Source organism: Podarcis filfolensis, assembly GCF_964270895.1.
Source record: "Podarcis filfolensis genome assembly, chromosome: 3".
NCBI lineage: Eukaryota > Metazoa > Chordata > Lepidosauria > Squamata > Lacertidae > Podarcis > Podarcis filfolensis.
This window is the reverse complement of record NC_139606.1, coordinates 112,076,653-112,101,931: the sequence shown is the minus strand read 5'-3', so window position 1 is coordinate 112,101,931 and position 25,279 is coordinate 112,076,653. Positions and strand designations below refer to the sequence as shown.

Below are 25,279 nucleotides of genomic sequence, written 5' to 3'. Positions count from 1 at the left end.
ACAGAGACAATATGACAAGTCCCATACAGACTGTGTTGTGTAATAACAAACAACACCATTGATTTAAATGCTTGTCTAAACAGATTAATAACTAAACACCTCCGGGCAATATGCACAAATAAGGTAAAGAACCCAAATAGTATCATAAAATCAAAAACATAATAACAACAACAGCGACAACAATGAAAATATCTTATCACTGCACAACAAGAACCTCATGTAGATCTTTACCCGTTTTCTACATTACTTCAATTACTGTTACAGTGGTACCTCTGGATATGAACGGGATCTGTTCTGAAGCCCAGTTCCCATACTGAAGTAAACGTAACACGCGACTGCACGTCTATGTGTGTGCGTGTCGCGTTTCGCCACTTCGGCGCATGCGCGTGACGTCATTTTTAGTGTCTGCGCATGCGTGAGCAGCGAAACCCGGAAGTAACGCACCGTGGAGCACAACCCGAAAATACTTAACTTGAAGCTACTTCAACCCGAGGTACCACTGTATTCCTATATACACCACTGTATTCCTATATACGCCCATTTCATCAGATGAGAAAATGAGGCCCAAAAAAAAATCAGCAACTTGCTCCAAAGCCAAACAGTGAACAAGTGGCTGAGCAAAGACCGGAAGCCAAGTCCCCACAAATTCTAGGTGGAAGAACAGGACTGGGCAGAAGCGGGCAAGGTTCTCCACCCCATGCAGCATGGTAATATGACAAACTGAATCTGCCAAAATTCCCTATTTAGCTCCGGCTGCACTGCAGGAATGATCAACTGCCATGGGCAACAATCGCTTTCCAAATGACTTTGGGGTCTTCTTCCCCACCCCAGCCCAATGTGGATCTTCTCCAGGTTCTGTGGAGCAGAACAGGGAACAACTGCACTACTTGTACCCCAGTTTTCCACCCAAAGATGGGCAATGAGGCATTAAGGCTGTGGGTTGGGGTGGCTAATCTGTGGCACTCCATATATTGCAACCCGCATCATCCCTAACTATTGGCCACGCTGGCTGGGGATGACTGGAGTTGGAGCTCAGGAACAAACTGATGGCCAAAGGTTAAAGATCTCTGCTGTAAAGGTAAAGGTAAAGGGACCCTTGACCATTAGGTCCAGTCATGGCCGACTCTGGAGTTGCGGCGCTCATCTCCCTTTATTGGCCGAGGGAGCCAGCGTACAGCTTCCGGGTCATGTGGCCAGCATGACTAAGCCGCTTCTGGCGAACCAGAGCAGCTCATGGAAACACCGTTTACCTTCCCACCGGAGTGGTACCTATTTATCTACTTGCACTTTGACGTGCTTTCGAACTGCTAGGTTGGCAGGAGCAGGGACCAAGCAACGGGAGCTCACCCTGTTGCGGGGATTTGAACCGCCGACCTTCTGGTCGGCAAGTCCTAGGCTCTGTGGTTTAACCCGCTAAACTAGGGGTGGAGATACCCTGTGACCATCCAGATGATGGTGGCCATGCTGGGATGGGGAAATAATAATAATAATAATATGAATGGAAAAAGGTATTGAAATATACCTTTATTAAAAAACCAGAAGCATTTCTACTCGGGATTCTAGGGGTGGATATTAACAGACAGCATAATAAACTGTTTTTATATGCAACGACGACAGCAAGAGTACTATTGGCACAGAAATGGAAACAAGAAGAATTACCGACGAAAGGAGAATGTCAGATGAAATTAATGGACTATGCAGAATTACATAAGATAACAGGAAGGATTCGAAACCTGCGGGATCAGAGATTCTCAAAGGACTGAGTAAATATGTGAATTATTTGAAAAGCAACTGTAATCAACAAATTACGCTAGTAAGATTGCAAGGAGTTCTGTAAGGAGGACTATATGAAATATTGCAGAGAAAAGTGTGAAGAGAATTATTAGGGAAGGACTATTAAAAGTAATAGTGAAACTAATGAAATGCAGATTAAGTGATAAAGACTGAAAAATCATCAGATGTGGTTGATGGAAGTCCAAAACATTGTATAAGAAAATATGTTGTATGATTTTTGGAAATTTTATGTAAAAATCAATAAAAGTATTTTTTTAAAAAAAGAAATATGCCTAATAATAATAACAATAATAATAATAACAATAAATTACACCCCGCCCTCCCCAACCATAACTGGGCTCAGGGCGGCTAACATCAAAATATAAATACATTAAAACATAAAATTCAGCAATTGATTGAAATACAGTTTAAAATTGGATAAAAATCAAATATGATCAGGAGGCAACCGGCAATTTATGACTGTAGGGGTTGGGAACCTTACGTACTCACCAGGCTCAGCTATTTATATGAGCCGGTGAGAGGCATTAGAGAGGCCTCATATATAGGGTGTTGTAGAAGGAGAGGGGTCAGACTGGGCCCCGACCAAAGGCCTGGTGGAACAGCTCCATCTTGCAGGCCCTGCGGAAAGATGTCAAGTCCTGCAGGGCCCTGGTCTCTTGCGGCAGGGCGCTCCACCAGGCTGGGGCCAGGACCGAAAAGGCCCTGGCTCTGGTTGAGGCCAGTCTAACCTCCTTGAGGCCTGGGACCTCCAAGATGTTATTGTTTGCAGACTGCAGGGTCCTCCGCGGGGCATATGGGATTTGGGGTCCAATAACACCCAGAAGGGTCACACCATGGACATCACACTCAGGGCAATGCTAAAAAGTAACTGGTCCCTGAGTGAAGTTGGAGACTAAGTCCAAATTCACATGAAACTGTTGCATACCATTAAGTGCTTCTGCCATTATGCAAATATTATAATTATAATTAACTTTAAAGACTTGATTTAAATTATCTTAAGAATAAGAGACTTTAAAATATCTTTGTGAAAATGTAACTGGGACCGAACTGATCAAGAAAGAGATAGAACTATTGAGTTAAAGCCTTTAACTATAATTAATAAAGGCAAAATTACAACCTTACAACCAATCATTATTTGAAATATAAAGAAGAAACTTGTCCATTAAAGGAAGAAAAACAGATTGTTGAGGAATAATGATTTCTTCAATGAAATTAAAATGAACTGAAGATAATTGAAGATAGTATCATTGATTTTGAATGATTAGCACCTTCCATACAAACCAAACTTAACTGGACTTTACCAATAACTTTGTACGAGACCTTACGTCTGATAGTTTCATTTTATGAACTGAAAACTGGAAAAAAGGAAAAGGAAAAATCAGCTGGTTAAGAACACTGAATAAGATGAGATAGCAGGCCAGAGCAATAGAAACTCAAACCTTGCACCATTTTCTCCAGTAAAATAAGGGTAAAAGACAAATAATCTGCAACTGAAACTCTTCTCACTTTTTCTGTCTTATTCTTCTCATACTTTCTTTCCCAACTTTTAAAGCTAAATTGACACTCTCTCTTTACAATTATATTTCATGATGAAATCATTAAAGATTACATCACTTAATGTTAAAGGCATAAACCATATCATATCAGCCCTAGCTAGAACATGCTGCTTGGGATTAATGGGGTTGCAGTGCAAAACTTCTCTGAAGAACAAGCTCGTGAGAGGTGGTGTAACGGAAGTAGAATCTGATTCTACTATAAAAAGGTAAAGGGACCCCTGACCGTTAGGTCCAGTCGCGGACGACTCTGGGGTTGCGGCGCTCATCTTGCTTTACTGGCAGAGGGAGTTGGCGTACAGCTTCCGGGTCATGTGGCCAGCATGACTAAGCCACGTCTGGCAAACCAGAGCAGTGCACGGAAACGCAGTTTACCTTCCCGCCGGAGCGGTACCTATTTATCTACTTGCACTTTGACATGCTTTTGAACTGCTAGGTTGGCAGGAGCAGGGACCGAGCAACGGGAGCTCACCCCATCACGGAGTTTCGAACCACTGACCTTCTGATCGGCAAGTCCTAGGCTCTGTGGTTTAGACCACAGCACCACCCACATCCCTATTCTACCATAGAAATGTGATTAACCAGCTTGCAAGCAGCTGGGTGCTACAGTGTAAGCTGCCTCCCTCCCTTCAACACGGCTTAAGAAGCTGGTCACCCCATCCGACAACCTCTGGAGAACAACTTCAAGGCCAGAGGTCATGTGTGTACAAACACAGGTCCTTTGCACAGTACGTTAACGCCTAGGTTTCTTTTTCCTTCACCTGAATGAAAACCCTTTAACAACTCTTCATGAAATCAAACATAACTGAACTTCTTGGAGATCCTAGGGATTGAACCTGCGACCTTCTGCATGCAAAGCTGATGTTCTACTAGTGAGCTACAGCCTTTCCACAAACGAAACCCATATGCACCAGCTATTCGACCCACCTAAACCTGAACTGCCTATTCCTACTGGTCTCCCTCTGCTCTCCTATCTAGAGAGACTGAGCCCAGGATGTTCTACATGCAGAGCATGTTCTTTGCCACTGAGCTATGGCGCTCCCCCACAGCTTTTATTAGTTTTAATAAGCAAGCGGCAACATTGGAGCACATTTCTGGAGGAAATTGCCATTCTCCGCCTCCCCGCTCACTGACAGCCTGGCACCACAGCACCCAGAAGTCCGACAAAGTTAACTTGCTGGTTTGGGCTGCCAGCTGGAGCCTGCCAGCTTTCACTTACAGCGGTTCATTTTCGTGGCAATCATCTCTTGGAATATAATGGAGAAAAGTGTCTGCCATAGATCTTAGGGAGCCGCTTTTGCAGGCAAAGTTTGCACACTGGGGGAGAGCAAAAAAGCTATGCCTATTGGCAATTAAATAGAATTCCCCAACTCCTGTCCACAGCTGATCTCACTGCTGCTGCTGGAGGTTTTGGCAACAGATGCTCATTTTGCAAACACTGATGGCCTCAAGAAAGTGTATTTGTGTACGTGCACATACACAGGGAAAGAAGGGTGGGTTTTTTTAACCAGTGCTCCTCAGAAATTATTCTTCTGCTAGGTTTACATACTGGAGTGTTTCTCAAACTTAGGTCCCCAGCTGTTGTTGGACTACAACTCCCATCATCCCTAGCTAGCAGGTCCAGTGGTCAAGAATGATGGGAGTTGCAGTGCAACAACAGCTGGGGACCCAAAGTTTGAGAAACACTGCACTGACATCACAATAGCCATGCTAGGAAGGCATATTTCAGAATCATAAAGTTTAAAAAAATGGCAATGTTTTCAAACTCAACTTAAATATGGTCCAGTAGACCTTTTAGAAAAACAACAACATTGTGAAAGTCTTAACATGCACGAAAGAAATTAACTGAAGCTCAGTCTGTGGATAAGTGTTTTACTTAAGCTTGAGGCCTGCAGAGCTCAGGGGAAATATTATGTTACTTTTGAGAGAAGATCTATACAGACAGAGCTATCTGATATCAAGGCTGTAATTGTCTAGTAACGTCTTCTCTCATAGGTCTATGTTTCTGCGCACCCATCTTCTTCACTGTCTCCTTCGTGCATGTAATCAAGTCAGATCCTGGCTGCAAAATCTCTTATCCCCACAAAACAGTCAGTCTTTCAGCGTGACATGACTATTTGGGCACATCCAGACAGATGCCAATGTTGAAGTGAAATTCAATCTATTGTTATTGGCATCTGTTGGTCTTGAGAGACAATGGAGTGTGCCTCCAGGGGTGAAGTCAAACCGCTGCATTAATAGCACCAAAGTGACCTCCCCAGGCTGGGCAGTGTGTATGGAGGCCCTGGGCTGCCCAGATGACCCCTTCCGATCCAAAGGAAAGCAGAGAAATACATTAGGGACCAGATTGGCTGCAGGAGTTGCTGCAAGGAGGTGTACAAGGCACCATCAACCTCCTTAGGAATTTCATTCCAGGGTTTACTCCTTAGCCTTTTCTACTCCTGACGTTATTCCGCAAGGTGGAAGTGATTTCATTTGGCCACTGTCTCTCAGGTTCCTTGTTCCTTATTCAGTTAACCAACAGCACGGAGGCAAGCCAATGGGTTAGAAATAGGAAAATGCAAAAATATTTGCTGTTAGGTGGATTACGGACAATCCGCAAAGATATGTTTCCCTTAAATTGGCACTGTGGCACTGGCTGTGTTGTGGAATTGGCATCTAGACCCTGTTGAAATGGGCATGCCACCTTCTGAATGGGCACAGGGACAGGACAGCAGATGGTCAGGAGCTGAGATGTGTCTGAAGACACCATGCGTAGCCCAGTTAAGCTTCCAGTGCCAAGAGGGACATCCAGAAAAATTCACTCTTGCTCCTAAAGGTTAACGTCAGCTCTCAAAGTCAAACAGTGGTTTCTGAAGCTGTAGGAGTCAGGAATATCATCAGTGTTGCTATTTAGGGTGGTAGTCGTGAGAACCCAGAAATTACATATTACCAGCATCTGTGCTGGGTTAAAAATTGTATGGGAATAATTTAGAGATGGGAATAGGGTAATCTAGGATAGCCATCCTCAGCCTGGTGTCCTCCATATTCATTGGACTACAGCTTCCATCAGGCACAGTCAGTGCTCAGAGATAACGTAAGTAGTCATCCAAAATGTCTGGAGGGTACCAGGATGGGAAAGGCTGATTAGGCAGCAAAATTATCAAGTACCCCAAGCTGTGCCTTATGGTTATAAAGTTGTGTTTGAAAGCAACATGAAGATTGAACTGGTTAAGAGATGAAACCAACACAGAGATTGAAGAACTAACAATTATAAGGATGGAACGCAAGCACACAGAAATCACCAACAGCAAAGGCGGCACATTGCAATGACTCAGGTGATGATCTATACTTTACCTAGGTAGATTAGGCCAAATCCTCCCTGGCCAATCATACGACCGAGTCTCCACTCTCTTTTTTCGGTGTCTTTCAGTATTACCCCTTCTTGAAGAGGAGTGGGGAGGTTGCTTTTTCCATGCCTTTTAGGAGGCATCACACCTGAATGGGAGAAAAGGAGGAATACATAGGAACATATGAAGAGTTCTTTCATCTATGTATTATTTCCTGAATGCCCCACTCTATCCAGTGTTCGAAATTAGCCAGGCGCCAGGCAAATTTTGCACCTGGCTTTTGACCACCTGTGACCACGTAATGGCACCTGGCATCTCCACTGTCTGGGGAGATCATTGGATCTGGACTGTTTTCACACACTAATATGAAAGGCTGGGCTGGATGAATCCCAAACCGGAATTAAGATTGCCAGAAGAAATATCAACAACCTCAGATATGCAGATATGCAGATGACACAACCTTGATGGCAGAAAGTGAGGAGGAATTAAAGAACCTTTTAATGAGGGTGAAAGAGGAGAGCGCAAAATATGGTCTGAAGCTCAACATCAAAAAAAAACACAAAGATCATGGCCACTGGTCCCATCACCTCCTGGCAAATAGAAGGGGAAGAAATGGAGGCAGCGAGAGATTTTACTTTATTGGGCTCCATGATCACTGCAGTTGGTGACAGCAGTCACGAAATTAAAAAGACGCCTGCTCCTTGGGAGAAAGGCGATGGCAAACCTAGAGAGCATCTTAAAAAGCAGAGACATCACCTTACCAACAAAGGTCCGTATAGTAAAAGCCATGGTTTTCCCAGTAGTGATGTATGGAAGTGAGAGCTGGACCATAAAGAAGGCTGATCACTAAAGAATTGATGCTTTTGAATTATGGTGCTGGAGGAGACTCTGGAGAGTCCCATGGACTGCAAGAAGATCAAACCTCTCCATTCTGAAGGAAATCAGCCCTGAGTGCTCACTGGAAGGACAGATCCTGAAACTGAGGCTCCAGTACTTTGGCCACCTTATGAGAAGAGAAGACTCCCTGGCAAAGACTCTGATGTTGGGAAAGATGGAGGGCACAAGGAGAAGGGGACGACAGAGGACGAGATGGTTGGACAGTATTCTCGAAGCTACCAACTTGATCAAACTGCAGGAGGCAGTGGAAGACAGGAGTGCCTGGCGTGCTCTGGTCCATGGGGTCACGAAGAGTCAGACACGACTAAATGACTAAACAACAACAACAATACCCCTTCCTGCAGAATTCTATCAGTTATATTTTATCTGCACAATTGGAATGAATTTCTAGAACCGAATTGCTTTTTCTGCCCTGTGGAATGGGCCAATATAAATGTGGACTGTCTCTGGATTCAAGTGACTTTTCTCATTTAAGTTCTCAAAGCTCTTAACCTAGCTCAAGGTTGTCATCTGAACTAGCCAGATGTTTAACTGAGAATCAATCACAGACAGTCCATTATTTGAAAAATAAGCCTTTAGAGCAGTCTTGCCCCAAAATGGCAACTAGACATTCCATTTGGGCAACTGCAACCTTGACTTAAGGAGCCAGTCAATAACACTTCTTCAATGGAGAATTCATGAATTGTTAATTTGCTGATTAAATGTTCATGAACATTTATCAACTCTTTTAATAGAATTGTTATTGCAGTCTATTGTTATCTTTTGCTGTTTACTGATCATGCAGCAAACACCTGTTATGTGTTGTAAGTGGCTTATACGTATATGATCATAATTTATTATTTGGCCCAGGCTGCATTTTTTATTTTTGTTTGTTAAATTTGTTAGCTGCTTTACCTTGCACAGGGCAACCCAAAGTGACTTAAAACAAAACAAATAGACAGACAAAACCCTGACACAAATACATTAAAACCAAGAGGAAAAAGAAACACATTAAAAAAAAAAACCACCTACTTATGCATGTCATGCTGAATGCATCAAAACTTACTCCCAACTAAGGACATAACCACATCATGTATTTAGAGCACATTCAATGCACATTTAAAGCACATGACTTCACCTAAGGAATCCTGGGAACTGTGGTTTGCTAAGAGTACTGGGAATTGTAGTTCCTTTTTTAAAAAAAAATACATTTTTATTGATTTTTTAACCTATCAGTTCCAACAGTCATACAATATATCTTCACATCTTATGCAATATTTTGACTTCCGTCAACACCTCTGATGATTTTCCATTCTTTATCATGCTTCTGCATTTCTTAATTTTCTATTACTTTTAATTATCCTTAACTAATAATTTGGGAATCGTAGTTCCATGAGGGAACTACAGTTCCCATGGTTCTTTGAGGGAAGTTATGTGTTTTAAACGTGTGGCGTGAATCTGCCCTAAGTGAGTATAGGACTGCAGCTGCAGTCACTTTTAAAAAACCAAGCATCTCCCCACTCATCTCCCAAGAGTCTTTGCAATACACGAGCCACACCTAGCTACATGCTACAGTAATAGCAAACTCAATTCTCCAAGCGAACACTGCCACTCCTGCACAAAAGGGATGCACCACAGAATTTATGGAGGGAGGAGACTAAATTTTGCAGGGAATTCCACCCCTAAGAAGGAATGAGAAGAAAACTCAAAAGGGAACCACCCAAAGCAGCTGAAAGAACATGCCCAGTGGATGCAGAATATCTGTGTTTTCCCAAAGGGGGGGGGCGGACATGGGGAGGAATGGAATGGAGTACCCTGGAAGGGGCTGGCTGGCTGAAACCACCACTCCACTGCTACAATATTTCACTCCAGCTTCCACTTCCAAAAAGTCTCGGCAATTTTTTTGCAGTATATATATAAAAAAATAAATCTAAATTTGCAAAGAGCTTGAGGACAAGAGGGTAGAGAAGCAGAACACCGAGTCCACTATTTCTTTTATGAAACTGAGGAGCTTGGGATGCGGGTGGGAAGCCTGTGGCCCTCCTAGATGCTGCTGCCCTCCCAACTCCGACCCACCAGCCTCAGCCGGAACAGCCAATTTGCCAGGGCTGTCTCTTTCACTGGAGATCCCCCCCCCTTTAAAAACAATATTTATTTCGTTTTCATATTCATGTTTTACAATCCAAGAAACAGCATAAAAACAAGATTCCAAAAATGCCCTGGACTTCCCGCCTCCCCTTTGTGGGTCTTGTCGCTGATCATTTCCTCCTGCATCTTTTATAATAATCCAAATCTTTTACGCCACTATTATATCCAAAATTCAACGATAAACTACATGTGTTAGTCCAATCCAAGTAATGATTTTAACTGTTTAAGATAAATTATCAATTTCCCCCATTCCTTATTAAAATTTCCGATTCTTCTGGCCATTTCTGCCATTTCGGCATAATCCATCAACTTAAATCTGCCATTCTTCTCTGGCAGGGACTTCTTTCCATCTCTGGGCCAATAACATCCAAGCAGCTGTGGTCGCATACATAAATAGTCTTTTTTTCTGCTCCGCTGGGATTTCAGCACCTCACTGGAGATTTTTTTAAACCAGGAGGTTGGCTGGCCCTCCCTTGGGGAGTCTTTTAACTTTGCTGGGGGGGTTAGACTAGATTACTCCTGGGGGGTCCCTTCCGATGCAACCATTCAGGGCCGGATTTAGGTTTGATGAAGCCCTAAGCTACTGAAGGTAATGGGGCCCTTTATATGTCCAGCTGTCCTTTGTCAGCAACAAATTGTCACTGTTTTGTTTGTGTGTGTTGAATATATGCTATACGGTAATTTATGGACCTAATAAGTATCTAAAGCCATTTGCACATAACAAAATATGTATTTTATCAAAGTCATTGTTGAATTGAAACACAATTAAGTATATTAACAGTGAAATAATTGAGCTCTAACTTAAAATGATTGGGGGCCCATTACTTACATCATAGGAACCTACACAACACAAAACACTGTTGCTGTATGCAGGTTTTATTCTATTCTATTTGTTTTTTATCTTATATTTTGGATGTACATCCAGTTTTTTTCCTTTATTTTTTTTTTGGGGGGGGGCCGTATTTAGATTTTATTCTATTTATTTTTTATCTTCTAATTTGGAAATGTACATCCAGTTTTTCCCCCTTTAATTATTTTGGGTGGGGAGCCTCTTGTATGTAGGTTTTATTCTATTTGTTTCTTATCTTATATACAAGAAATATACATCCAGGGGTTTTTTTTTCCCCCCTTTGATTTTTTGGGGGGGCACCCAAGAGAGTGGGGGCCTTAAGCTAGAGCTTGTTTAGCTTAATACTGTACGTAAATTCGGCAGCGCTTCCGACGCTACCATTCTATGGATTTGGGGGGGGTGTTTGTTGTTGCCCTGGTTTAGCTCAAACTTTCAAGTCACCCCAAACTTTCAGGGGGACCCCACCCTACTCCCCCCTTTCTTTTGGGAGAGGCCGCCAAGTCCTCAGCCTACCGCCGGGAGAAGACTCCGAGGCTCGGAAAAGTCTCTCTTTCTCCCCGCTGGAAACTTTGTATCTTCCTCCTTTCCTTCCTTCTCCTTCCTGAGGCGCCGGGCGAATGGGCGGCCGAGCGTGACGGGCGGCCGGTCAGAGCGCGGCTCCGACGCCAAGGAGCCTGGTCACGTGGCCCGGCAAGAGGGACTCCAAGGAGGTGTCGGCCGGCCGGCTGCTGGGCTGGGCGGGGGAGGCGTGTCCACGCGCGCGCCCGCCCGAGGACAGCCTATCGGAAGCGGAGGCGGCGGACACGCCTCCTCAGCAAACAAACGCCCGGCTCGAGAGCGCGCGCGCGAGAAAAGCGGCAGCGCAGGGCAATCGCGGAATCGCGGAGTTGGGAAAGGGGCACGAGGGTCATCCAAACCAACCCCCAACCCCCAGGGCCGGATTTAGGTTTGATGAGGCCCTCTAAGCTAATGAAGGTTATGGGGCCCTTTATACAGTGGTACTTAATTCGTTCCGGAGGTCCGTACTAAACCTGAAATTGTTCTTAACCTGAAGCACCACTTCAGCTAATGGGGGCCTCCTGCTGCTGCTGCCGCGGCGCCGGAGCACGATTTCTGTTCTCATCCTGAAGCAAATTTCTTAACCCGAGGTACTATTTCTGGGTTAGCGGAGTCTGTAACCTGAAGCGTATGTAACCTGAAGCGTATGTAACCCGAGGTACCACTGTATGTCCAGCTGTCCTTTCTCGACAACAAATTGTCGCTGTTTTTTTGTGTTGAACGTATGCTACATATTAATTTATGGACTTAAAGGTAAAGGGACCCCTGACCATTAGGTCCAGTCATGGTTGACTCTGGAGTTGCGGCGCTCATCTCCCTTTATTGGCTTCCGGGTCATGTGGCCAGCATGACAAAGCTGCTTCTGGCGAACCAGAGCAGTGCACGGAAACACCGTTTACCTTCCCACCGGAGCGGTACCTATTTATTGACTTGCACTTTGACGTGCTTTCAAACTGCTAGGTTGGCAGGAGCAGGGACTGAGCAACAGGAGCTCACCCCGTCACGGGGATTCGAACAGCTGACCTTCTGATCGGCAAGTCCTAGGCTATGTGGTTTAACCCACAGCACCACCCACGTCCCTTAATTTAATTAATTAATTAAATTAAATTTATGGACCTATTAGGTATCTAAAGCCATTTGCACATGCAGAAGGTAAAGGTAAAGGGACCCCTGACCATTAAGTCCAGTTGCGGACGACTCTGGGGTTGCGGCGCTCATCTCACTTTACTGGCCGAGGGAGCCGGCGTACAGCTTCCGGGTCCGGACTGCCCAGACACTGAGGTCCGGCACCGAGGGCCTTCTGGCAGTTCCCTCACTGTGAGAAGTGAAGCTACAGGGAACCAGGCAGATGTTTTATTATTATTTAATAATGTTTTGTTATGTTTTCATATATGTTGGAAGCTGCCCAGAGTAGCTAGGGCAACCCAGTGAGATGTGTGGGGTATGAATAGTGAAATTATCATTCTGGAATGGGACACCCCTATTTTCATCAAATAAATGTTGGAAGATATAGCAAGACAGCAATGTGAACCTGAATCGTCCCAACACACAAACCCTTAAACAACTCTTTCTGTTGTTGCATTTCCCCACTCTAGCTCCAAAGACCGATGCGTTGTTTATGGAAATGATGGACTTATGCAGTAGTAGGTCTGACTGACGCCTCTTTCTCTATTTCCTTTGCCCCAAACAGTCCTCCTATCCCAAACCAGTGTTTCTATTTTGACTTGGGGGGCATGTGTGCAGTAGTTTTTTGGTTTTTGCAAGGGTTTGATTGTTCATTGTCCCCTTTCCCAGAGTCCCTAAGCATCAACCATGCAGATGTGCACATCAGCCTTTGCCAGAGGGCTGCATCACATACTTGCCATCCTAAGCACACTTACTTGGGAGTAAGTCGCACTGAACTTCCCAGGGTTTCAGGCATGACTTTGAAAGAAGAAGGGAGCGGGGGTGAGATAACAAGGCCTGTAGTTAAAAGAAAGGGGTGGTGTGCAGGGATAGGATGGCGAATGCACATAGAAGAAGCTCCTCATCAAAACTGTTGGGTATTATATACTGAGTTGAATAGGATCCAAAATGCAGCAGTCTGATTGGTCCTAGAACAATAGGATTCAGAATGCAGCAGTCTGATTGGTCCTAGAACAATGCAGCAGTATGATTGGTCCGCAGGAGCCACCCAATCCATCTCTAGGTGGAAGTGAATCCGCAACCTGATTGGCCTATAGGAGAATCCTGGAATTAGCCAATCACGTGCGGCCCATTGTGTAAATAATGTATATAAAGCAGATATTCCATTCCTCACTACTATGAGCTGAATAAAGAGCATGAAATCCACACTAGACTCTGAGTATATTTCATTGGCTCTGGGCATGATCCGGTCAGGGTTAAGTGCGAAATCCCATCGATTTTAGTGGACGCTTCAGCCTCCTGCGGAAATCAGTGGTTAACTTTCATTGCATCATTACCCAAATGAGTCACTTGGAAAGAAGCTTTATCAGGCGATTCCTGCTCCTTCGCTTTCGCTTCTCTTTTTCCTGTTGCTGAGGGCTGTTGGGAAGTCAATGAGTCTTTAAATCAGAGCCACTTCACACATTCTGGCATTCATTCTGGGTGATTTTAGTGTAAACCTAAAAAGGAACATGAATGTAATAATGCTTGCTTGCCAGAGACCTAGGTACACATTCCAAGGACCAAGGACTGACTGTTGCTCTCTACCTACTGTAGACAGGGGCTCTGCAGGGTTTCAGACAGGATCTCTCCCTGCCAAACCTGGAGGTGCCAGGGATTGAACCTATATGTGAAGCAGATGCTCTTGCCATTGAGCGAAGGGCCTTTCCAACCCCTAAGCTAGATGAGAAGGAGGAGATGAACAGCTTCCAACATAATAAAAACACAGCAAGCATCAATTATTATTATTATTATTATTATTATTATTATTATTATTATTATTATTATTTATTATTATTATTTATACCCCGCCCATCTGGCTGAGTTTCCCCAGCCACTCTGGGCGGCTTCCAATCGAGTGTTAAAAACAGTACAGCGTTAAATATTAAAAACTTCCCTGAACAGGGCTGCCTTCAGATGTCTTTTAAAGATAGGATAGCTGCTTATTTCCTTCACATCTGAAGGGAGGGTGTTCCACAGGGTGGGTGCCACTACCAAGAAGGCCCTCTGCCTGGTTCCCTGTAACTTCACTTCTCGCAGTGAGGGAATCGCCAGAAGGCCCTCCGAGGTGGACCTCAGTGTCCGGACTGGATGATGGGGGTGGAGACGCTTCTTCAGGTATACAGGGCCAAGGCTGTTTAGGGCTTTGAATTGTGTTGGGAGCCAATATAGATCCTTTAGAACCAGGGTTATGTGGTTCCAGCAGCCACTCCTGGTCACCAGTCTAGCAGCCGCATTCTGGATCAGTTGTAGTTTCTGAGACGGACCTTATTCTCCATGAATTCATCTAATACAGTGGTACCTTGGGTTACAGACACTTCAGGTTACATACGCTTCAGGTTACAGAATCCACTAACCCAGAAATAGTACCTCGGGTTAAGAACTTTGCTTCAGGATGAGAACAGAAATCGTGCTCCGGTGGCGCAGCAGCAGCAGGAAGCCCCATTAGCTAAAGTGGTGCTTCAGGTTAAGAACAGTTTCAGGTTAAGAACGGACCTCCAGAACGAATTAAGTTCTTAACCCAAGGTACCACTGTAGTCTTCTAAAGCTTTCTAAGATAATTCATGACAGTGAATTAAGAACTTAAGGAGGGCCTACTGGACCAGGTTAGTGGTCCATGTAGTTCTGCATCCTGACCAGACATGGACCAACCAGATGCCTATGGAAAATCAGCATGCAAGACCTGAGCACAAGAGCTCATTCTCCTGCTGTTTCCAGCAATTGATATTCAGAAGCATTCTGTCCTTCAACTGTGGAGCCAGAGCAGAGCCACCGTAGCTAGTAGCCATTGGTAGCCCTCTCCTCCACGAATTTGTCTAATCCTTTTGCAAAGCCATCCAAGTTGGTGGCCATGACTGCCTCTTGTGAGAGAGTTCCATAGCTTAATCATGTGCTGCATGCACTGTATGTTTTATCTGTCCTGAATCTTCCAGTTCTGTACACTGATGGTTCCACCAAGGGACCACCCATGAACCAGTTCCTGCCTCATGTTGTTGCTTAGTCGTTCAGTTGTTTCCGACTCTTCGTGACCCCATGAACCAGAGCACTCCAGGCCCTCCTGTCTTCTACGGCCTCCCACAGTTTGGTCAAACTCATGCTGGTAGCTTTGAGAACACTGTCCAACCATCTCGTCCTCTGTCATCCCCTTCTCCTTGTGCCTTCCATCTTTCCCAACATCAGGGTCTTTTCCAGGGAGTCTTCTCTTCTCATGAGGTGGCCAAAGTATTGGAGCCTCACCTTTAGGATCTGTCCTTCTAGTGAGCACTCAGGGCTGATCTCCTTCCGAATGGATCAGTTTGATCTTCTTGCAGTCCATGGGACTCTCAAGAGTCTCCTCCAGCACCATAATTCAGAAGCATCAATTCTTTGGCGATCAGCCTTCTTTATGGTCCAGCTCTCACTTCCATACATCACTACTGGGAAAACCATAGCTTTAACTATATGGACCTTTGTTGGCAAGGTGATGTCTCTGCTTTTTAAGATGCTGTCTAGGTTTGTCGTTGCTTTTCTCCCAAGAAGCAGGCGTCTTTTAATTTCGTGGCTGCTGTCACCATCTGCAGTGATCATGGAGCCCAAGAAAGTAAAATCTCTCACTGCCTCCGTTCTTCCATTCTTCCTGGCTCATGGAATCATAGAATTGTGGAGTTGGAAGGGACCCATAGGATCATCTTGTCAAAACCAAGGCAAGGCAGGAATATGCAGCTGTCCCTTCGATTATACTCAGACCTCCTTCTAGCTGAAGTATGAGATACGGAGCTGAACGCCTAGCCTATCGTTTTATAAAAAGGAGCAGATCCAAGCACAAACCAATCATTTGCCAAAACAGCAATCCTGTCATTTTCCACCCCACAACCTGCGGTCTGTGCTGTTCCTGTTTGCAACACCACTATTTTTATACTGCAAAGCTCTTGCCTCTCTGAAGAGACTGGTCCTTTTCCTTTTTTCCCTTTTTTCCTTTTGCTGTTGAAGAATAGCTCTGACCTCCAGCGCCGCTTATGCCTTTATGACAATCTGTAGTCATCAGTGAAGTATGCTGGCTTTTGGGTCATCACTAATGTCAGCTGCAGACCTCAAAGGTCTGCGCAGAATGGATGGCAGGACTGCTACTGCTTGCATTGAGTTACGGCTTCTCCCTACAGAGAGGATAAGGCTGCGAGGTGGGGGAGGAATCTCAGTGTTATTCATAAATCCAGATATTTCAATTGCCTAAAAGGTTTCTGCTCGGGCTTTTTTCTCCCTGGTCTCCCTTCGTGTTTTAGAATCTAGCGTTTTAAACAGTGCAGTATATGAGATTCTCTTAGTTTCCCTGTTTTCCAGGGACATCCCTGATTTAGAGAAGCCGTCCTGGTTTCTGATTTGATGCAGGAATGCCCCACTTTTCCTTTAAAAAGGTAATGGGACCCCTGACCATTAGGTCCTGTCGCGGACGACTCTTGGGTTGCGGCGCTCATCTCGCTTTACTGGCCGAGGGAGCCGGCGTACAGCTTCCAGGTCATGTGGCCAGCGTGACTAAGCCGCTTCTGGAGAACCAGAGCAGCTCACTGAAACACCGTTTATCTTCCCACCGGAGTGGTACCTATTTATCTACTTGCACTTTGGCGTGCTTTCGAACTGCTAGGTTGGCAGGAGCAGGGACCGAGCAACGGGAGCTCACCCTGTTGCGGGGATTTGAAACACCGACCTTCTGATCGGCAAGTCCTAGGCTCTGTGGTTTAACCCACAGCACCACCTGCGTCCCACTGGTCTACTTGAATATAAATAGTATGACCATGTCCAAGGCATATTTCTATGTTTTCCCCACTCACACGGGCAAGGATGTTTCTTCTGAAGCAACACAATGAATGAACAACCGTTTCCACCCCCCCCTTCAGAATGATCATGGTTTTCATATGCAAATTTATGCACAAGCCAATCAATTAATCAGCTGAAGCATCTTTAAAAAGCCCAGGTCACAGGTGCTGTTTACGGTCGCATTCACTTCCTTCTGCAAATGTGTGAACACACATGAAAAAAGTGCTTAGGAGTTTGAACTCGCAGCGCGTCACAGAACGTTAACAATTGTCCACTTGAGGGGGGGGGGTGGCGCGGAAATAACAGGGGGAATAAACCCTTAATCAGTCACCGCCTTGGTAAATTACACTCCTGCGCCATCCGTACGGAGCCCACATTCTCCTAGACATAGTACATTAACTGACTCATTAGCTATTTCCAACCATATGGACTTAGGTTTGGGTGGGTCACTTTGATAATATCCAGAGGTGAGCTTCCTTAATTATTGCAATTATGTGATCTCAATCAGGAGGCCAGACAGAGGAAATCTTCAAAATGGGTGTCAACGCGCCCCAGACATTGACGGAAATGAGTGGTGTGGCCTTTGGGCGCACAAGGCCCCCTGATACCTGGGGAAGTAATTGCCTGAAAAGTTTCTGAGAACCCGGGGATGGAGAAAAAAAAGTACCATCCGTAGCACGGATAGATCTCTGTTTGGACACAAAGAACTTTCTCTCGGCTGCAGCTTCTGGGGGAATTGCTCCACACTTTGCTCGGTTGTATTGCTGATGTGCTTGATACAAGGTTGTTATGTCTCTCCCTTCCTCTCCCCCCCCCCCCGTGTAATTTTAGCGATGATATTTTAAGCACTCTCGGACTAAAAGGAGGGATGCGGAGAGGAGGTGCTGAAATGTCAGTGTTAAATACCACAGGGGTGTCACACCAGGCAACAGTGTGAGAAGTCGCAAGTCGACTAGCAACCGCTGTTGCAGATCTAAGGTGTGAAACGGCAAGATTTCAAGATAATTGAGCCATCCGTTTTATCCCTAGCTACAGTTTGCTTTGACCAAAAAAAGTAAGAAAAACCCACCAAGAGAATAAAACGAAGGAAAAAAAGTGGATCTAAGCAGTAACGTGGCTCAGTTCGACAAAGAAAAATGTAAATGCTGAATCAGGGCAATAATTGTTCACGGTATTCAAGGCACTGTATAAATTTAAATGATAACCCCAGCTCATACATTTTTTTTTGCCATTGATGGAAGCATTGGATAGATCGAAGCCTCCCAGCAACTGTAGTGGTCACCAGACCCCCAAAGGCCACTACAGGCACCAGTGCTTCGGGATCTCCTTACTAGCCTCAGTCTGTGCATCAGGTAAGGACAGAATTCTCATTGTTCACTGACCTTCACAGCCATTCAGAACCTGCTGAAGCTGAACAGGGATTTTATATGTGTGTGTGTGTGTGTGTGTGTGTGTGCGTGTGTACATATATATACGTGTATACATATATATACTGGCGGTTTTATGGCTGAAATATATATGTGTGCAGGAGAGCTAGTGTCTGTGAATCTCGAATATATCCCGGAACCCCATGGAAAGCCCTTCCTTCAAAGAATTCTGGGCACTGCAATCTGTTAAGGATTGCTGGGAATCGTAACTCTGTGAGTGGTAAAATGACAGTGGCCAGAAATCTTTGAGGGAAAGGGTGCTCTTCAAATGCGCTTTAACGGTGTAGTGTATACACAGCCAAAAGTGGGCCACTTGGTATTGAAATTAGCCCACAGAAGGCTGGCTAACCTGTGGCACTTTGGACACTGATGAATTCTGCCTTCCATCAGCCCTAACCAGCACGATGGAAGTTGTAGTACAGTAACTTCTGAGAGGCACCTGTTTCTTCACTTGGCCACCAATTTATGGTGTACGTCTACCATACCCTCCAATATTTCTCCAACGAAAATAGGGACATCCCATTCCGTAATTATAATTTTACTAATTATACCCTACACATCTTACTGGGTTGCCCCAGCCACTCTGGGCAGCTTCCAACATACAGTGGTACCTCTGGTTACGTACTTAATTTGTTCCAGAGGTCCGTTCTTAACCTGAAACTGTTCTTAACCTGAAGCACCACTTTAGCTAATGGGGCCTCTAGCTGCTGCCGCGCCGCTGAAGCACGATTTCAGTTCTCACCCTGAAGCAAAGTTCTTAACCCGAGGTAATATTTTTGGGTTAGTGGAGTCTGTAACCTGAAGCGTAAGTAACCCGAGGTATCACTGCATATAAAAACATAATAAAACTTTTTTTTTTAAAAAAAAACCTTCCCTATACAGTGGTACCTCGGGTTACAAACAACTCAGGTTACAAACCCTTCAGGTTACAAACTCTGCTAACCCGGAAGTAGTACCTCGGGTTGCAAACTTTGCCCCAGGATGAGAATGAAAATCGCACAACGGTGGTGTGGCGGCAGCAAGAGGTCCCATTAGCAAAAGCGCGTCTCAGGTTAAGAACGGTTTCGGGTTAAGAACGGACCTCCGGAACGAATTAAGTTCATAACCCAAGGTACCACTGTACAGGACTGCCTTCAGACAGCTTGAGGTTTGGATAACTCCATACCCTCCAACATTTCTCCAGTGAAAATAAGGGCATCCTAAGGAAAAGTGAGGGATGCGGGTGGTGCTGTGGGTTAAACCACAGAGCCTAGGGCTTGCCGATCAGAAGGTCGGCGGTTCGAATCCCCGCGACGGGGTGAGCTCCCGTTGCTCGGTCCCTGCCCCTGCCAACCTAGCAGTTCGAAAGCACGTCAAAGTGCAAGTAGATAAATAGGTACCGCTCCAGCGGGAAGGTAAACAGCATTTCCGTGTGCTGCTCTGGTTCGCCAGAAGCGGCTTAGTCATGCTGGCCACATGACCCGGAAGCTGTACACCAGCTCCCTCGGCCAGTAAAGCAAGATCAGCGCCACAACCCCAGAGTCGGTTATGACTGGACCTAATGGTCAGGGGTCCCTTTACCTTTACCTTTACCTTTAGACCAGTGTTACCTGTTCTGGCTGGCAGCGGTTTTCTGGCAGCGGTGAGGAACAGCTGGCCTTGCTAGGTTTACCAAACCTCTCAGATTGAGCTGCCAGTCTATTGTGAGCAAACGACCACTACTGTTTCTGAGATTGTCCAGTGTGGGGAAATTCTAGCTGGGAAAGTGCAATTCCATGTTTGTTTGTTTGTTTCATAAAATCAATACATCACTTGATTGTAAAATAAATAAAGGTAAAGGTACCCCTGCCCGTACGGGCCAGTCGTGACCGACTCTAGGGTTGCACGCTCATCTCGCTCAAGAGGCCGGGAGCTGGCGCTGCCCGAAGACACTTCCGGGTCACGTGGCCAGCATGACGAAGCTGCAACTGGCGAGCCAGCACCAGTGCCGCACATGGAAACACCGTTTACCTTCCCGCTATAAAGTGGTACCTATTTATCTACTTGCACTTTGACGTGCTTTCGAACTGCTAGGTGGGCAGGAGCTGGAACCGAACGACAGGAGCTCACCCCGCCACGGGGATTCGAACCGCCGACCTTACGATCAGCAAGTCCTAGGCACTGAGGTTTTACCCACAGCGTCACCCATAAAATAAATAAATAAATACAAAAACCTCAAAGCGGTTTGCAAAATGATGAAATAATAAAATCAAGAAAAAAATGTATTTATTGCCTGTTTTCATTATACAATTTAATTCCATTTTTATGCAGTAAATTTTGTTAATGCTGGAAGATGGTTAAGCAATTTGCTTCTGCTCTCCTCCCTTCTTACAGCCACCCATTCTGCTTTTTGTAAATATTAGCAAGCTGATATGACCTCCTGGGGTAATAGACTAACTGATATAAATCAACTTCAAATGTTCAGATATGTTCTTTTTTGATAAGAGTTTAAAAACCAAACAGGAAACATATTTATCTGTAAGGGGAAGGGGTGCTGGTGGTAGAATTGACTGCTGAAGATGTCTTGAAATAAATTATTTTGAAAACTTCCCCATCACCAGCCAGTAGCTTATTATTTTACCGACCTCAAAGAAAATTGCTTCAGAATTATGTATTCCCGGTCTCTTATTCCACAAAAGGTTTTAAAGATCTATAAAACTGCTAATGATGATGGTTGACACTGTTCAAAATCAGAAGCTTCCACACATGTCTAGCGGACCGCTCCCAAAATACAAGCATATGGGGGGGGGGGGAGGAAATCGTCTATATAATTAAATTAATGATAGATTATGATAGTCCTCTCTACTCATTAAAAATTTTGTTGGGTTATTTATACAGCCCTATTAAAAAGGAACATTACACAACTTAATTTAGAATCTTATTACAGCCATAAGCGCAGAGCGACAGCAAAACCAAACAAGTGCAATCAGAACTTTGTACAACTCAAGAAGAGACTCCTCCCTCTCCCAGAATCCTTTGCAACATAGAGTGGTTCCATGTTGGAATAATCCTTGGTGGAATACCAATTGCTGGGCATCAGAAGCGGGAAGATGGCTGGTTGCTCTTACATATCTGCTGGCATTTCTTCAATGAAAATAGGAATGTCCTGTACAACAACAAGAAGGGACGTGGGTGGCACTTTGGGTTAAACCACAGAGCCTAGGACTTGCCGATCATAAGGTCAGCGGTTTGAAGCCGCGCGATGGGGTGAGCTCCAATTGCTCTGTCCCTGCTCCTGCCCACCTAGCGGCTTAGTCATGCTGGCCACATGACCTGGAAGCTGTACGCCGGCTCCCTCGGCCAGTAAAGCAAGATGAGCACCGCAACCCCAGAGTCGGTCACAACTGGACTAATGGTCAGGGGTCCCTTTACCTTTATACAACAACAACAACAACAACAACAACAACAACATTAACATTTCTTCTTCTTCTCTGGCAATCACTCATAGCCAAGTAAGATTGTCTTCCATGAATATTGTCTTAACAGTGTGTCCGTAAGTGACTATAGAGGCCAGTTCTGGATCCTTCCACAGTGGGGACATAGGTTTTTTGGGCGAGAGTTGCTCACAGGATTTGCAAAACATGCCCTCCCTTATTTCTCCCTTTCATCCTGAGTTTGGGCTTCCTCAAAGCATTTATTTATATATTCCCCAATATTTATATTGCCCCAGCCACTCTGGGTGGCTTCCAACATAAATAAAAACCATAATAAGAAACATAAAAAACTTCCCTATACAGGGCTGCCTTCAGATGTCTTCTAAAGGTTCTCCTTGGCTTGGGGGATCGGATAACTTCATACCCTCCAACATTTCTCTGATGAGAATGGGGATGTCCTAAGGAAAAGCGGGCCATTATGGGAGCAAGTCAGAAACTAGACGGCTTCTGTAAATCTGGGGCTGTCCCTGGAAATTAGGGACACTTGGAGTGTCTGCTCTTAGGCCCTGGTTGTGGGTTTCCCACAGACATCGGGTTGGCTCTGTGATCCTGGTCTAGACAGGCCATTGGACTATTCCAACAGGGATCTACTTATGTCCTTGTTGTTACGAAAAAGGAGCAATGCTGCTGAGTGCTCCAGGTGGCTGGAAAGCCAAACAGGATGTTGATGTTTTGGGACTGTACCGTGGGAACCAGGGACAGTCTATTATGTGCACTGAGCACCGGATGTTAGCTCAGAGTGTCACATGACCCTGTACTGGAAGTACATGGGTGGAGTTATTCTCTCTCTGGCAGCTGGGTATCAGAGGGTACAGACATGTTTTCTCTGTACTGCTGGAACGACAGAAATAAAGACATGTAGATATATTTCTGTCTGTCTCTTTCCCCTCCCTGGGAGAGGAGGGGGAGGAATGGTGTGTTCTTCTTTCACGTTGGGAAGAATCGCCGATTGGAGACCTCCCTTGATCCTGCCGGGAGTCGCAGACAGGAGGTCACAAGGATTCAAGCCGGGCACCTGGAGGGTGGCCAAATTCCTCTGACAAGGCTTGATTCAACATATGGTAGCAGACGCTGCTGGTTATCTGATCCATGGGAATCAGCATGAGAGGTGAGAGGTTGATGGATCGTGTGCCATCCTCTGCACCAAGGAAAGAAGATAACGTCTGCAATTGCAGCCAGAAGCTGAACGGCTGGACACCAAGAGGGGGTGTTTTCCAAGCGACGGAGCCCCAAAAAGGTATGCTGAATATCGGGCTAAAAGTGTGAATGCAGATTGATTTATTCTCTGGTTCACGAGAGCTGCGTTTGGAAAAAACAGCTCTGAGAGTAAAGGCTTGCATACCACAGATTTTTGTGGTGAGATAACGAAGAAGTATGCACAGTTGCTAAGCAACGACAGTCGGACAGTGGAAAACTACTGACACCTGGGGCTGGCTCAGTCAGAGCCGGGAAAGCGAAAGTTGTTTTGACTTTGAGACAGCTTGGAGATTGCCTGCCTGAGAGAGAGGCAGAAAAACAGCTCAAAGGAGCTTTTGGATTTTAACTGGCTCGAGGGTGAAGAGCTGAGACCTGGATTCAAAATGGATGCCAAGGACAGGGGGAGGGAAGAACGGAGTTCTAATTTCCCCACTGATGTTGCTACTGGAGAGGATGCTGTAGCTTTGAACGTTGTCTGATGCTACAATTGCGGACAGGCTGGGCATCTTCAGCGGAACTGCAAGAAGCCACGCCAGCCGAAAGGAGCGAAGGGCCGCTCAGCAAAGCCTGAGGCAGCAGGCAAAGGTCGTACCAAGTCTTCGGTGAAACCTGCAAAGGCCCTGATGGCGAAAGGAACCACGCCAGATGTTGGACACTCGTTTGTGATCGATACGGGCTGTAATTTTCATATGTCCCCACACAAGGCGCTCTTTTCAACGTTTAAGAAGCAAAGCTTCGCTGTGGAACAGGCCAACGGTCAGGAGCTGGAAGCGACCGGGGTTGGAACTGTGTATCTTAAGAGTCTGAACTTGACAATAAACAATGTTTATTTGGTTCCTGAATTGAAGTTCAATCTGCTGAGTGTTTCACAGATTGCAAAGAAAGGACTGAAACTGTCCTATGATGATAAGAGCTGCAAGATCTTCAAAGATGGAGAGTTATATCTTTCTGCCAGACAGAAAGGTGGACTGTATTTGTTGGACTTTGACCAAAGTGATTACATGGAATGTAATTCTGAGTCTAACATGATTTCTCTTGCAGGTGTGACCAAAACAAGCGCCAAGAAGGTGGCCAGGGTCGACAGAGCATTTCAGCAGGTGTATGCTGATGTGATTGGTCCTCTAGAACCATCTAGAGGCAATGCAAGATTTTATCTTGTGTGTATGGATCATTTCTCTAACTATGTCTGGGTTTATGTGTTGAGAAAGCCACAGGAAGCCTTGGAGAGGTTTCAGGAATTTTGTGACAAGGTTAAGAGTATGTGTCAGAGCTACCCTAGCTCCCAGCTCACAAAGGACCAACGCTGCTTCGTTGTTAAGTATAAAAGTCTTTATTGAAGTTCAGTTTCACTTCCAGAGCCGCAGCGCGCAGCCCCACGTCCAAAGTCTCAGACCACTGATGCTCCGTCTGAGTCTCCTCCCCCTTGACACCAATTTAAGATTCTAGCCTTGCTCCACCTTCTCCGCTGCTCCTTCCTCCTCTGGGTCCGCCTGCCCGCCGGGGTTCCGCCCTTTCTAGCCTCTTCTCCCGCTGATTCCCCTGAGCCTTCTCCCTCCCTCCGGCGGGCTTTAGGAGCTGGTTCCCCATCCGGGTCTCCTGCTGTTCCGCGCGCCTGCACATTTGAACTTGGCGCGCGCGCCCAGCCAGCAGCTTTCCTCCTGACCGTTCCACTGCTGCTGTCACTGCTTCCCCCATCGGGGGGGCTAGCTGCAACTGACCACCCCTCCGTTGGAGGCGTGGTCAGCCCTGACTCCCTCTCTGGAGGAGACACTGCTTCTGACACATGTGACTCCTCCCCCCCCACTACGCTCTGGTGGGGAAACTGGTCCTGATCCTCCACTGCTGCTTTGGGGTTCCCCTCTGGCTCCTTGTTTCTGGTGCGTCCCCCCTGGGACCCCCCTTGCCCTGACCATCGGCGCCCCCTTCTGGGAATCTTCTGATTCGCTGGAGAAGCTCATGGAATCTCTCTGGCCACTGTCATACTCCCCTACGCTGCCCTCGGATTCTTCCCCTTCGCTCTCCCAATCCTCTCTCCCCAGTGCTCCTGCTCCTGATTCCCTGACAGTATGCATGATGCTAACATTGATTGTCTATTCACAGATGAGAAGCAGATTTTTCTTTTACAGGATTTCCAGAGGTT

At 45.7% G+C, this 25,279-nt stretch overlaps 1 protein-coding gene across 1 annotated transcript in view; it reads right to left on the bottom strand.

The window, feature by feature from the left end:
* Positions 1-11,293, bottom strand: part of VRK2 (VRK serine/threonine kinase 2) — a 70,634-nt gene extending 59,341 nt beyond the window's left edge. Inside the window, exons 1-2 of the mRNA XM_083605292.1 lie at positions 11,064-11,293; positions 6,684-6,824 (exon numbers count right to left, since the gene is read on the bottom strand). Of these exons, the coding sequence (XP_083461418.1) occupies positions 6,684-6,819 (136 nt within the window). The 5' untranslated portion in view covers positions 6,820-6,824; positions 11,064-11,293. The remainder of the gene's footprint in view (positions 1-6,683; positions 6,825-11,063) is intronic.
* Between the last annotated feature and the right edge of the window lie 13,986 nt (positions 11,294-25,279).